Genomic DNA, 15,674 nt, shown 5'->3' on the forward strand with positions numbered 1-15,674 from the left:
TTTCATCAGGGTTTGAGCTCTGTGTGAGAGCCTGGCCCCCTGTTTTTGGTGGTTGAGTGTTCATAAATTTGCTTTGAGCTAGGGCAGCTGGTCCAGGACAAAGGGCTTTGCTTAGGCAGACGCATATTGCCGCCCTCCTGTGGCATTCAGTGCCTCTCCCCTCTGCATCTGCCTCCCTCCAGCTGTTTGCCCCAAGCAGATGCTGCTCAGAGCCCTAGGAATACCACCATCTCTTCCTCCTGAGGCGTTCGACTTTCTGCTTGCGGGGTGGTGGTTGTTAAAACAGTGCTAATATAATTTCTGCTAGTCTGTTTGGGTGCTTTAGTTATACGAACAGGCAACCAGCATGTGTGGGGTGTGTGTGTATGTGGGGTTTTTGTTGTTGTTATAAAAAACTGCAAGTTACTTTTCCTTTTTCCTTTACTGTTACGCATGGGCACTAGCAGCAACATTGATAATGCCTGTGAAGACTAGCCTGTAGATATGTTAATCACTTGTCATCGGGCATGACAGTAAGCAAGTAACTAGGAACTACCATTTGCTACAGCCTTTGGAGTAATGATGGCAACACTGGAAAGCCTGAAGTAGTGTGGAGGTGGAGGGGTGTTACTGAGGTGGCTGGAATTTCTGCTAGCATTTGCTTCACTATTTTTGTGTATGTGTTAAATGCTTGCCATTCTGTTAGCTCACAAAACTTACAGGAAAACAGGTCATATTTGCTTTTAAGCTTCCCTCGCGCCCCTACCCATGTGAGAGATGGTGAGGAATCCTAGCCTGAATCCTCTAGATGAAATCTGCACTGAATTATCATAATGTCCCTTTAAATTTTTCAACTGTTGTTTATCTTGGGGGTAGACCCCATTGTGTACTTCTGCAGGGGTTTGTTTAGTCTTTTTTTCATACATGGACAGTTAAATACAATATGAAGTTCTTTTTGGGTGTTGTCTGTCGAGTCACATCTTTGAGCTGATGTCTATGGCTCTTATCCCAGGAACCTGAAGAAATAAATCCAGATGAGGAGCTGGAGGATATATGTGATGATAAAGAAGATGATCTAGGAGCAGTGGAAGAACAGCGCAGTGTTATCTTGCATCTCTTGTCTCAGCTGAAACTTGGCATGGACTTAACAAGAGTAAGTAACTGAAGTGTGAAGCCTGGCTGCAGTAAGTGAAGTGCCTTTTTAAACTCAACTCCTGTATTGAACAATATTGAGTTTAATATAAAATTGTGGCCTGTAGCAACTTCAGGTCCCTAGATCCGATGTCCCAGGACATCGCAGGTTTTAAGTGAAACATGCTGAGAGAGTGGATTTTCTTTAACACAGATGGCCATATCTTTTCTATTACATTCTCTTTGTGTTTTCTACTATGTTTTTGTTGGCTTTCCTATAACGGCCTGTTTTCTTTCCTGTGTTTGCACCTTACTGTTTCCATGCTGTTTTCTACAGCCTTCTTATATTTTTGTCTTTCTGCTTTCCTTCCATGACCTTTTTTCTCACTTGATAATGCTTTTACACACAACTTGCATAACCCTACACCTGTATTCATGCTGCTTCTGAAAATACCTTTTCTTTTGGTATCCCCATTATCTATCCTCAGATGTCTGTTTACGCCTCTGTCCTATTCTCATTTCTGTGTTTGCTCACAGCTATAGCAAGCAGGAACAAAGTTATACTGGAGAAAAGTGGGTTTGACACTTCAGTGCAGATCTCAAAAGCAAGCAGCTTTGAAAAATTAACGCTTAGTTGCTACTAGACAACTTGGGCAGCAACTCTGGGAAAATTTGGCTACTACCAGCTTATGTTCAATTCACTCCTGTAAAGACTTCCTACCATAAGCACTAGACACTTTTAAACTAAAAATGGATTTTACAGTGGCATGGAATGAGGCAAACACTCTCTTTCTTGGAGTTATGGATTATAATTTTTTTTTTCAAGCTATGTTTTTTAAACACTAGTTACTTGGCCACTAGAAATACTTGTATTGTGGAGCTTACACTTCACAATTCGAGGGGGGGAAATAAAAGGTGGTATGAAAAGGCCCTGCTGCCTGTGGGCTGAACTTAAAGCCCTGCTGCTTAATCAGGAATTCATTATTTCACTTATATTGAAGATTGGATTTGGTCTATCTTTTTCTCTTAGTTGGAACAAATTGTCAAGCCTATCTCTCAGTTGTGACTTTTGGCTGTGTGTGTAGAATTGTCTTCAGTTCAGAGCAGGCAAAGCATTGAAATTCGACAAGCCTGACTTCAAAACAGATAATGAAGTTGTTAGAATCGCATTTAACTTAAATATCAGGGTACTGAAGTGAAAAGCAACTTTAACATTCCAGGTTGGTGTTGCAACAACATGGCAAGTGTATTCAGCTTAACTCATATGTCTATTAAGAGTCTTATGTCTGTGCTCTGCCTCTTTGAATGCAGCTGATTTAAATGGACTGTCTTGATCTCATAGTTGAGACACCCTCTATTGCTCTTTACAACAGAGTTAGTTATGTGAGGTTAGTTGCCACTACAGGGAAGGAAAAGATTGATGATACCCACAGCCTCTTACTCTACAGTATTGTTCGTGGCCCAGCAAAGGGCAGGACTGTTGTTTTTTATAGTGGTGAATATAACTGGGAAAGTGTAAGGTCCTCTGCTCAGAGGTACAGGATCAGCCTATACTATGTTATTTCTTATGGATGCTTGTCCTGGTTGCTGTGGTGAGAGAGACTCTGCAGGCTCTTAGGAGCACTGGCATAGCTTGCCGCCTTTTCTCTCCATTAGACAAAACCTTTCCTAACCTCTGCTCTGAACCTTCCTTGCTATAGTTTGAGCTCCTGCCTGCTTGTTTTCTCCTCCACAGACATGTGGAACACATTATCCCTTTGCAGCTCTCTTATGGGTTGTTTTTTTTTTTTGAGGGATGCTCAGTGCCTTTCAATTTCTTTAGTCCTAATAGTACTTACTGGGCTTTTTTTCTCCTTGTAAATTGCTTTTCTGGAACCTCTGATCACTGTATCTTGCTCACATCTTAGAAGATGGACAAGAAAGTTCAGTCTGAAAGTGTGGTGTCCAAAATGGGACGTAAACCTCCCTCTGAGAGCTTCCCTTATAAAAATGCCTGTCTCTTTGTTTTACTTACTAGAGCTTTCTGGGTTGTCTTTTATTTCAGGTGGTTCTTCCCACTTTTATTTTAGAGAAGCGATCGTTGTTGGAGATGTACGCAGACTTCATGTCCCATCCAGATCTCTTCATTGCAATCACAAATGGCACTACCCCTGAGGAGAGGATGATCCGCTTTGTTGAGTATTATCTCACTTCATTTCATGAAGGTCGCAAAGGAGCTATTGCAAAGAAACCATACAATCCAATCATTGGGGAAACATTTCACTGCTCCTGGAGGATGCCGAAGAGCGACGTAGCCACTGATGCTGGCAGTAACTTCTCTGCTCATTCCCCCTCAGAGCAAGTAACTCCGTCTAAAGATCTAGAAAGCCAAACAGAGCTGGACTACTATACAGTAAAATTTGTAGCCGAGCAAGTGTCCCACCATCCTCCTGTCTCAGGGTTTTATGCTGAATGTGTAGAGAGAAAGATGTGTGTCAATGCCCACATCTGGACAAAAAGTAAATTCTTAGGAATGTCAATAGGTGTGACAATGGTTGGTGAGGGTAAGTGTAACTTCTGTCCTTTATTCATTTTAGAAAGTTGTTAAAATATTAGTTTGAGAGGAAATTTGATGTTGTATGCCTCTGGCAGAAATACAGATGAATACTGCTCAGCAGTTTTCTTCAAAGACTTCAAAAAAATTTGCTTGCAGAGGTGTCAGCTGCTATTGTGGGTTTTCAGATTTTTTTTTTACATACTTTTGTTTTTCCACTAATCTCTGTGATCTGTAAACCTTAATGTACAGTCATTCAGTGATTTCTTACTTTACTGTTTACAAAGTAAGAAGATACTACAAGTCCTCATTATAAACAGCAAGTTTTCATATGGGAGGAAAAAAAAAACTAGGTAGGTTTATGCTTTGCCAAAAATCAGGATTATATTTGGAAATAAAATTTTGACTTTTAAGCCAAAGGGCAGTTTCCAAACCAATTGGAAACATTCATAAATATCAGTTTACAAGCATCGGGCAAACTAATTTGCACCAGACGTTTATTAAATAGAAGTGTTGTTCAATTTGCATATATTGCACTTATGTATCTTACTATGAAAGTTTTAATTTTAACTACAGAAATTGGATCCTTTAGGGACAGAGAAGGGTAACTGCCCTTAAACTGTAATTTCCCTTTAGTACTAGTATTTACTGCAAGAGATGAGACAGCATCTCCTATTCTGTGTCCCCTGGGTATATTGCCCAGTAACTGGGGATTCCAGGCACTTGCATGTGACCTGCGTGCATGGCAGGGGATGTGGAGGGCACATCTCAATGCTTTGGCTGTACCAGGTAATCTCTGAAGTTAATATCTCCTCTAGGGCATTTCTCAAATCATGTCATAACTTTTCAGAATTTCTCATGTTTTTCATACTTATGTCAGACGCGCAATGATAATATGCTACAGAGGCATGAGTCGATGCAAGCAGTTGTCGCGCTATGTTCTTGTAATGGTAAGAGGTAGATCTTGTGGGGTTTTTTAATAGGAATAAAACAAACCCACACATCTCAAAACCCAAAGAAAATTATAGGTTTTTATGAGATTCTTGACATTTATTGCAAAAGGTACTGTCAGGAAAGAGTTGGGTTTACCTTGGCAGAGAGGTGCGGTAGGGAGGATTGTCTCTGCTACCTGCCTTCAGATAGGGTAGGATGTATTATAGGGAGGGAAAACAGGAGTATTAGCCTTCCTCAGGATCTGTGCAGTTCAGGGTATTCATTCGTTATTTCCTTTTGGCAGCATAAGTCTTGTGTTGCTGTGCTCCAGAACCATCAATAAGAGTGACCAGCCCTTTTACATACTGCTGAAAAGTATGTTGCACAGCACAATGTTGTACTTTATGGAGCAATGTTATTAGGATAAATGTCTTTTCCCAGAAGAAACATAAATGCATGTTACTCAGGTTAGTAATTTCAGGAAAATGTTTGTATCTAGAATCTGTAATAAATTTCAATTTCATGGTTGGTTTTTTGGGGTGGGTTTTTTTTGTGTGTGTGAGGGGCTATGAGGAAAAGTAGTCAGATGTAGTATTGGCTATCTGTTTCAATAACTCGTGTCGTCTTTTCTAAAGTGGTGCTGATTTTAGGGATTCTTGTATTTCTTCACACAGGTCTCTTAAGTCTCTTGGAACATGGGGAAGAATACACGTTCTCTCTGCCCTGTGCATACGCTCGGTCAATTTTAACTGTTCCCTGGGTAGAACTGGGAGGAAAAGTCAACATTAACTGTGCGAAGACTGGGTATTCTGCAAGTATTAACTTTCACACCAAGCCCTTCTATGGTGGCAAATTGCATCGGTGAGAACACTTTTTCTTCTATTTTTCCATGTAATCCACGCTCTAGAACTGCAGTAGCTGTGTAACGCCCCTGCTCTGTGTGCTGAATAATACTCATTTGATAGTCTGAGAAAACATAGTTTTTCCTGTTCATAAACACTTGAAGGTATTACTGTGCTCTTAAACAATATCATAGCTACACAACTGCATCTCATGTGATCCTCAAGGAAAAATCAGGTTGCCTTTAAAGACAGTAAGGAAGTTCCATGTTTGTCTGACTCTGTGTTCAAACCATCGGGAAAACAGAGCTTCTGGCTTTTACTCCTGGCTGCCACAGCTTCCCTTATTACTGACAGCAGTTGCTTAATTTTTCCTATTTTTCAATTTGCGCCTTGTTTGAAATGAGGTTGATCATGCTGTCTTAAAAGGTTGCATGTTGTTTGCAACATGCATTGTGGTTGCACTGTAGGGAACATTAGTAAATAGTCTTCTGTTACTTATTGGTCTTAGGATTTCTGTATAAGAAACATAAGACTATCAAGTTTAAGCACCTAGAAAATCTCTAGGTAAAAGACAAAAATGGTAATTGTTGTAGTGGTAGTTCTTCATGTGTATGGATGGTTAAAAACTAACAGGTAAAAGAAAGAAGATCCAGGGAAAGTTTGCTTGGATTACTTCTAGCAGATTCTAGGAAGTGTCTGCACACTTGGTGCAAAAGCTTTTAGAACTCATTAACATTGATGTTTTTAGAGATTGTATAGTAAGACTGCTGCAGATTAGCCTTGTGCTAATATAGAGACAATTAATTAAGGAAGGAGAAAATTAAGTAGTAGTCACACAAAGAATATCTGATTCCAAAGCATTTTGCTCCCAGCCATTTACTGGACTGTGCTTGTTTAGACCCTTAGATTAAATGTGTGAGGGATAATAATGAAATATGTAACAGCCTAGAACATCAGAACTTCTTAAACATGGGTTGCTCTCACAGGTTGCAAAAAATCAGCAGTCTTCTCTAATCACTTTTCCTGAAACAGTAGAGTAAGGCCATGTCTCTTGTTTAAAGGAAAACAAAAAACCCCATCAAAACCTCCATCTTGAAGCGCTTTGCCCCATAAATTCCCATACGTGCTTTGAATTTAACTTGTGACCATAGCTCCCCTGTCCCCATGGCATGTGGAGAACTGAAGCTTACATGTAGGTCTGTTTCACTTGACAGAATTTTAAAGCCATGCATCATTTGGGATTTTTGTTTCCATTGCTTACAGTCTTATCTTCCACCTTGCAATAGCTCCTGTTGTGCCATAAAAAATAAGCGATAGGATGCAATTTTACTCTGATTTAATTTTGGAAACTGTTTTGTTATTTGTCTCTCTGAAATTAGTCACAAATGTAGAGGCTTTTTAAAGACATATCTGCTCAAGGTACTGTAACTATTGAAAATTTGACATGGTGATGATTGGACATTGCCAAAAGGGTCTCTTGATGGGGAAGCAGCAGTGTAGTCATGGTTACGCAGAGCACAAGTGAGTTGCTATGGCAACATTATAGATTATTTTTTTTGGTAGAGTGACCCTCGTTGTTAGACCTCAGCTGGATATTGGCTCCTTGGTCCTGCACCTCTCTAGCTTGATGAAATAGAGGATGATGATAACGAACAGCTAGGCGTATATCAATCATGCCAAGCTTACAAATAAAAGCTAGCAGATTTTTATCACTAATATTAGTTCAGGCAGGTATTACGATCTGCAATGCTCGGAATGGTTGTGTGTCAGAGCAATGCAACTTGAAGAAATACAGGTTGCAATGAGAATTTAATGTAGCAGCTCGATACTGCACCTTAGTAGTGAGTAATATAACATTGTTTACTTGAAGCTGAGCAGAGACAGTAATTTTGTGATTGAAATTAAAATACTGGATGTTAGTATTGTGTTGTAACCACACCGTGCTTGGAAAAATTAAGCTCTTAAACTTGTGAATACATTACTACAAAGTCTGAACGGGCTGCTCTCTGGCATCCTATGGATTCAGTCTGTTCAGAGATCTCCTGGGAGGAGGACAGGGACTCCACCATGTGTAATAGCTTCAGTGAGGTATGGAAGTCACAGGATGAAAAGGCAGCACAAAATGAAGGCTGCTTGCTTGTTGCCTACTCTACTCTTTGTGCTCAGTTGTTTTCAGAAACTGTTAGTGCTTGTTAACTTCCACAAAAAAAAGCTCAATAGTTTAATGTAAATGTGCTCTTACTGCTCGTATTGCTCCAACTTTGGCCTGTTTTCTTGAATTAATCTTAAATTTTTATAACAGAAAACTGTGCCTGAGCAGCCCATACTTATCAGTCTGTTTTTTTGGAAGATCTTTGTAATAAAGTTAAGTTATGTTTGAGCTGCTGGACTGTGGTGTGGCTCCAGCTGCCTCCCTCATGTGCAAGATGCAGCAGAAGCGCTGGCTGCTGCCTCCTGCTCTGAGCTGGCTGCAAGCTTACCCCACTTGCCCTGGCAATTCCCCGCAGGTCTGATTTGACTGGTATCCAGTATCTCTGTGCTGGAAGGTCTGGCCCTTGATACTCCTTTTGTTGCCTGAGAAATTAATTTTTCTGTTTTGATGCAGGGCTTGAGGGGGACAGGTAGATGCAGACACAGCTGGAAGTGACCGGTGCATGCGGAAGAGGGGAAGTGGCATCTGCGTGTCCTGTGCTCCCTTCTTCCTCTGAGCATGGCACCACACAGCCAGCGTGGGCAAGGTGGGAGAACAGAAGAGCTGCTTTCTGCTCCTCTGTATGCAGCTGTTCAAAGGAAATAACAGCAAACCAGTGGTGTGCTATTATTAGCTGCACATAATGTAAGTGTGAAAGGAGATGTAACGCATGCTTTGTGTGAGCGCTGATGAACTGCAGGAAGGGGAACTGGAGAGTGGTGTGTTATGGAGAGCTTGTGTACAGGTAATTGCAGTTTAATTGGAGCTGGAGATAGCGTCCTTTGTGAATTCTGCAGCACTTCACAAGTGAGAATGTCTCCAATCTTGTTTGCATAGCGTGCAGACCCTTTTGTTTCTTCTTTCTGGGAGAAAACTTCTGTTTGAGGGTGGTAATTCACCTAGCTATGCTCAGTAAGCTTCCACTCCTTGATTCAGGATGAAGTGAGTGTTGGGAGGTCTTTGGACAGGTCTTGACGTTGAGAAATAAAATATGCATCCGTGTGTGTAATTATGATGATACTTGAGCATCTGTGCAACACTTTGAATGAAATATTGCATATTAGAAAGACATTTTTAATATCTTGTTATTGGCAGAGGTTTCTGTGGAAGACACAGGAAAGAAGAACAGTTCTCCTGCTTCCTAGTTTCCTACCTTGCTTTCTGCCTTTGTGTGTCTGCTGCTTATGTGAGCAACATAAAAATGAGACCATCTGCATATGGAGAACATTGAGATATAAAGATGTGAGATAAAGTGCCAGCAGGTAGTGAGATACATTCTTGGTAGAAAGTTTAATTTTTATTTTTTAAGTCTGAACTACATATCTGATGTGATGTGTCAAGTGGAAATGATCAACTGCTTATTACATCCTGAACCATCCTGTGTTAGTTTCTTTTTCAGTTCTGTTAAAAGGTTTGAAACAAGTTTAAGCTGAAGCCAATAATGGAGTTTCTTGGGTAATGTGAAGAGAACTAGAGCAACAAGTGAAAGTCACTTTGTTCTTTGAGCTTCTCTGTGCAAATGTAATTCAAATAACTAACATTTTTCAAGACAGTGTGACAAGTTTGCAGACTCATTCCAAATGAAGTTGAGTGATTATGCAAGGAATAGTCCTCAGGTGTCTTCAGCCATGGCCTTTTAAAAATAAAAATTGCTTTCCTAGAGTCACGGGTGAAGTGAAGCAGAATGCGACAAACACAGTGGTGTGCAGAGTGCAAGGGGAGTGGAACAGCGTGCTTGAGTTCACCTACAGCAATGGGGAGACAAAATACGTGGACTTGACAAAGCTGTCTGTGACAAGAAAACGAGTCCGGCCCCTTGAGAAACAAGGACCGTTTGAATCTAGGTAGAGTATGTGTTTGCTATTGTCTGGCCCTTTTTGTCCTAAGCAGTCTGGTGAATGCCTTAGGAAAACCTGCAAATGTAGATATTATTTGTGGATAGTGCTTAGCAGCAGTGATCTTAATTTTTAATTTTTTTTTAAAAACAAGTGCATAATAAAAAGTGCAAAAAAAACCAAGTGCAGGCACATGGTGGTTTATCTTGTCTCTTTTATTCATTGACAAGAGTTGTCTTATGAGTTCATAAAGTGCCTGCTAGAACAGAGCTTCCTTATTTGTTCTTTCTTTGACCATCAGCTATACAGTGGGGCAGCTCCTGACAAGGGAGGTCCTTACAAGAAACTGCTTGTTGAATAACACTTCCATAGCAACTTTAAAGGGTGTACAAATAGACATTAGATTGGCACAGCCAAAACCTCAGAGCTGTTCCTATCAGCTCCTAATTACTAGTGTAGCTGTAAAACTCAGCCGTGAGCTCTTCCACCTGTGCGGCACCACTGTGCTCTGACCTGGGTTGGTTTTTCATGCGTAAGTGGAGGGAGTGCTCCTGTTCTGAAAGAACTGCATGAGGCGATCCTGTAGTTTGAGGTGGCAGGCTGAGAAAACTTTTGAAAACTGAAGTTAACAATTTGTTTTGTAGGAGGCTGTGGCAGCATGTAACAGAGTCTCTGCGGGATGGAGACATCGATAAGGCTACGGAGCACAAGCGAGCCCTTGAGGAACGACAGAGGAATGAAGAGAGGCTGCGTGCTGAAACAGAAACACCTTGGTGTACTAAATACTTCCTTAAAGAAGTAAGTTCCCAAGCGGTTAGCTGTTGATGAAGGCAGAGGCAGAGCTACAATGAAAGCAGGCGCACAAAGGGGTCCATGTCCTGTCAGAATAGAGTATTTGGCCTTAGATCTTATAGTTTAGCTCCACAGGATCTGTAGGAGTAAGGTGACACAAGCACTCCCAAATGTGTAAAGGTGTGACTTTACCCTTCGCTTCCCAAACACGTTGGTTTTGCGATTCCCTTGCAACAAAATGTTTGCCTGTTTTGTGGTTCGGTTTCTTTTACCAAGCACTTCCTTGTGGCACAGGGAAAACAGCTTTACGTGTACACATGTAAGTAGACTGTAACAGTAAATACCCAAATAAAATAATCAGTAGTACTCATTTTGCTTATGTTGTGTACATATGAACCCAATATATTACTGTTAGCAAGAAGGCACAGGAGTTCATTCTCAACTTAGAACTTTTTGCGTTCTTGTATGTTACATTTTGGATGGAGCTTATTTGTTCAATGGCTTAACCTGTATTTCAATAATGGTAGTAATAATAATATAGTAAGACTTTTAACAAGGTGAACTGCAGACTGCCGAGGAAGACTGGAGGCTGCTGGTATGGTAACTTTGAAATAGGCTTTCCTTGTGATCCAGATGATGAGACCCTGCTTGTGTAGAGACCTTTGCTGAGCCCCATGCAAGAGGGGAGGACTCAACTGAAATTTATGCTATAGTAGTTTAGATTCTCCTTGTAGTGAAAGCTTTATCATTAAACTGCAGTAATGTAACTCCCCCTTCTTGTTCCCATATCCATGGTCTAGCAAGGGTTTAAAACATCGGCTAAAAAGGTTTTTTTTCTTGTTTTTTTTTTTTTTCCAGTTTTGTGTTTTAAAGTTCAGGACTATGTTAGCTCCAATAAAGCTTTTTGTTCTCTAAAGCTATGTTGGTATGATTAGCTCAGGTTTAGATATTTGTATTGTTAGTATCTAGATTTCAAAGAGGTGAAATTCTGTTGCTAATCTGAGATACAGATCTACTCGGAAAATGTTTAAACATAATCCTGAGCTACTTCATTTCCGGGTAAGCAGTTGGGCTGTGTTAGAGCTGATAATCCTGGATAGCTGCCTCTCTGCTGGCTTCTTGCTTGGCTTTTTAAAGTAATCTGGATCATGGAGTTGAGAAGAGTGGCTTTCCATCTGGGTTAATGACAAGTGCAGTCGATTCCCAGAGAGCGCTGTGGCTCGGCAAGAGTCCGTACGTGTTCTGAAGTAGTCTCGGAAGCCTGCAGCATTGATCTCTGTGTCTTAATCTGTGCGAGTTAAAGGTATAAGCTATGTCCCTCTGGTTTTCACAGCTATCAGTCTAATAGTTGTGTGAAAGGAATTCTCCCAGGGCAGTGTCTTTATTATAACCATATTTTCTCTTTAAATTGCAGGGAGATGGCTGGGTTTATCATAAACCCCTCTGGAAAACAGTCTCTGCTGTGCAAACTCAGCAAACGGACACTAACTAGAAAAGCTGCTTTAAGATGAGTTTTCTGATTTTCCTCTCCTTTTCCTCTGTCTCTCAAAACACAGTAATCACAGAGTGTCCCCTTTTTATGTAATTGTGAAAGTTTAAATGAGCATAAAGAAATAAATATACTAGGGCACTTTAAAGCTATTAAAAAAAAGAATAAAAAAAAAATCAAAGTTGTAGAGACAAACTTGCCAGGTACATTCAACCAACTTGTTTTTTGTATGATCCAAGAGATTTTATCTGAATTGTGTAAGATTCTTCTAAGTAGACCTGCTTGCAAAAGCTGCCTAAGAGAAGAAGGAACTGTTGGATTTTGGAATGACATGGGAACTTTTTTCAGAATCTGTGTCAAGCTCTTTAATAACTGAAACTTGCTCAGTACCCATGTAGACAACAACAACAAACAACTGCTGCTTTTATGCCCAGTGATTAACCTTTTCGGTGAAAACTGGAGGGGTGTTTGGAAGATGTGCCTGAAATCAGTGTTAAGAAACAACTGGATCGTGACGACTTTTTTCTTCAGAGAGAACGTGTGCATGCATCAGAGGAATATGGGATATATGTAGAGACTACCTTTCTTTTTTATGGATTTATAAAAGCAATTAAATTGTAACCATGGAGAAATTTTTCCTCTGAAACGTTTTAATATACTTGAAATAATTGACTTGAATTGGAAAAGTAATTTGAACACTTTTCAACTCCTAATTTTATTAAATCTCTTTGAGTGACTTTGATTTTTCTCATGTTATAATGTAATGAGGTTTGGCTTTTTTTTTCCTCCACCTTCCCTTCCCAAGGACTAAGGCTTTCAAAATGAACAGAAAACATACAATTTTGTATTTAAATTTCTCTGCCCATCTAATCATCTCAGAGGTGAAGTATCAGTGTTACAAACTGTCCTTTGGATTGTTTTGGTTTTTCTCCTGTGGTGTTATTCAGAACAAAGCAGTGAAATGTGACCTGTGAATACATGGACTATAGGTCCTCGTTTTTCATCTTACCATAAAAAAAAAAGCTGATTATGCTGAGGACTGGGTATTGATTTGAAACACAATCAGATATCAGGAAACTGTATTCAGGTACAAACATCCTTTGTGGGTTTTTTTTATAACTATTTTATTGAAGTCTAAGAATTGCTGGCAATTAAGAAAAGTACTTATTACGGCTTTCGTTATTGTTGTAACTACAAGCTACCTTAATTTTTCCAACAGTGGTGCCTTAATCTGTTTTTTCTTCTGATGTAGTCTTCCAGTCAGTGTATATAACATTATCTGCCACTTCCCGGCAATGGCTGCACCTGATCCAGCATCATGAGAACTCACAACTGTGTGATCTGGTAAGATGTTTTCCATGGAGAAGATACAAGTGTAAGAATGCATCAGAAGGTTTAAATAACCATGTTAACTTTCAACACAAACTGTAAATTGTGCAAAAAAAGAGTTGGGTTTATGCACAACTGTTTTGATCCTCTTGTACATTTTTTTTGCTGTGAAATGCACTGAGATCTCAATGCGAGTCATAGTCCATTTGTGAGAAGTGGGGGTGGGGATAATAAAACTACAAAATGATTCATTTGTTCTGTCTGCTTTCCTAGAGATCAGGTGACCAGGAAGAGTAGGTGGTTGTTATCTTTTATGCTGGAGATCTGTCTGTCTGGGCTTTCCTTGGCCCTTAAAGTGGGATATTTTGGCACTGTGCACTTGAGTAGCAACTATATTATCCAGCAGAAGAATGTTTTAGGCCCTGCTGTCTTGTTTGTGGTATTCTATACAACCATCCTGTTGTGTTAGTTTTGGATATCCATTGGGCATTTTCATGTTTAACCAGGAATAAAAATAAAAGTGAAAACAGTGGGATTAGTTCCTCCTTGTTTCTGGGTCTGCGGCACGTTTGGGGTGTGCTCCTTGGCCAATTCCAGGATTTGGGGTAGGAATCGTGATGGCAATGCGTGAACTTCCATGGCAACACATGAACTTCCATGGTTCATCGGTACCTGCACCAAATGGGGGGTGGTAGAGGGACAGAAAATAAATTGACAACACTGTATATGTTTCATAGTTGTTTTATCTGTGTCACATGGCAGATTTGCTTTAAACAGCAACGGCTGTGGTGCAAGGTCCAGCTTTTAATATTGCAGTGATCAGAGCAGAAAACAAACCTATCAGCTGAGCATACTCCAGGGATCAAACTCGTGCTTATTAAAATATAGACTTATGACTCAGTCACTGAGCTCTGCTTAAAATTTTGATTTGGGAATTTGTCAAGGTGATGGCTGTAAAACAGACTGAAAAGCTCCCATGTTGACTATAAACCCATTTGTGTTCCTTATATAATAGTATTAGCCAAGTTATTTCTCTTTCACCCTCATCTGGTATGCTTGTGGTTTCACACTAAGAAAGCTGTTACTAATTTTGTTGTGTAAAAATAGACCCAATGCTGAAGAATTAGTCTTTTAAAATACATGAAACAATTTCTTTTAGCATGGGGGTGCTGCTAGCTAAAAAAGAAGGTAAAGCCTTCCTTTGCTCAGATGATCACAAGAACTGGAATGGCTTCCTGATGTGGATTTAGTTGCGATGCAAATTTCTAGTTACTTCTAGAAACAAAGGACATAGTTGAAAACAGTTAAAAAAAAAAAATCTAGGCACTGAATATCCAGCTTAAATTGTAAGACATGTATGTGATTCTTCTGAGAGTTGCAAGCACCCTACGGACTAATGGATGTATTTTTAACTCTGACCAGATTTGATTCTCTTGCATAACTGCTGTTGTTTCCATTTTGTACCTTCTGGAGTGAAGGGAAGGGCTCACTGCTGCTTCCTATGTAGATATTTGCTAGAACCACAGGATGTTCAATGGGGAGCATGGATTTCAGTGTGTTCCCAGTTTCTTATCTCCATGTCAGAAAAGCTGCCCCATGCTCTGTTTCTTGGGCATACATACAGTAGAGCAGTAGTTAATGTATTAAAGAAATGAGACTGAAGTCAGGTGGGTGGAAAGGGTGTGTTTATGGTAAACTAGGAAGGATATGCTTCAAGAGAAGGGGGTGAGCTTGAAAAAAATCATAAGATGACAGGAGGTAGCAGCCAGGTGGGGAATTGGTGAGAATCATAGAACCATAGAATCATTTAGGTTGGAAAAGACCCTTAAGATCGAGTCCAACTGTAAACCTAACATTGCCAAGTCTACCACTAAACCATGTCCCGAAAATGGAAGGTACGGTCACAGTTGCAGGTGGAGACTTATACACGGTAGCTGAAGTTAAGTTTTTATTATTTAGATTTGATGCAACCTAATTCATTCCCCTTCTATACTTCTTTGAAGGGATTAAAGACAATTTTGTTCCAGGCTTTTAATTTAGCAGCGTGGAAATGGTCCAAAGAGGTGGAAACAATAGTGAGAGAAGAAAAGCTTTTTGTATGGGCTGGTGCTGTCACAGCTGTGCATTTTAGAAAACCAAAACAGGCCTGCAGATCTGCTTCCCTGCTCCACACTGGGGAGCCTCAGCTGTAGAAAGCTCGTGGCTGTTGAATGGTTTTCTCCCTTCCCCTCTCTTGTAGGGGTTGGTCCACGCAGCTGTGTGCTGGCAAGCAAAGTATTCCTCTCGGATGCTATCCTGAAAGATACACCTCTGTGTAGGTGAGTGTCAGGTATGGGCTTGCAGGGCTTCTTAGTAGCAGCTAAGGTTTTTATTACCTTTTGCTCCTGAGGCTGGAGGGATGAAGATTTGCTCAGTGCCAGGGTTCAGAGCAAGGTATGACTTACCTTTCCTTAATTGCCTTTCCACTACGGAGGCAGCCTGGCTTGGTCTGGTGGTTACGGGACTAAAGGTCCCGGTTCTGTCTGATCATATTTCTTCAGGTTGAGTAACACAGCAGAGAGGCGTGAAAGAGTTGCAAGAATTAGCCAACACGTTTGTGTTGACGGTATTACTGTGGCAC

At 40.3% G+C, this 15,674-nt stretch overlaps 1 protein-coding gene across 1 annotated transcript in view; it reads left to right on the forward strand.

The window, feature by feature from the left end:
• The window catches only part of OSBPL11 (oxysterol binding protein like 11), a 43,695-nt gene extending 30,394 nt beyond the window's left edge, over positions 1-13,301 (forward strand). The window contains exons 8-13 of the mRNA XM_072874219.1: positions 992-1,132; positions 3,155-3,653; positions 5,251-5,437; positions 9,271-9,453; positions 10,089-10,242; positions 11,651-13,301. Of these exons, the coding sequence (XP_072730320.1) occupies positions 992-1,132; positions 3,155-3,653; positions 5,251-5,437; positions 9,271-9,453; positions 10,089-10,242; positions 11,651-11,728 (1,242 nt within the window). The 3' untranslated portion in view covers positions 11,729-13,301. The remainder of the gene's footprint in view (positions 1-991; positions 1,133-3,154; positions 3,654-5,250; positions 5,438-9,270; positions 9,454-10,088; positions 10,243-11,650) is intronic.
• Positions 13,302-15,674: the final 2,373 nt, after the last annotated feature.

The sequence above is a fragment of the Ciconia boyciana genome, chromosome 10 (genome assembly GCF_034638445.1).
Source record: "Ciconia boyciana chromosome 10, ASM3463844v1, whole genome shotgun sequence".
Lineage (NCBI taxonomy): Eukaryota > Metazoa > Chordata > Aves > Ciconiiformes > Ciconiidae > Ciconia > Ciconia boyciana.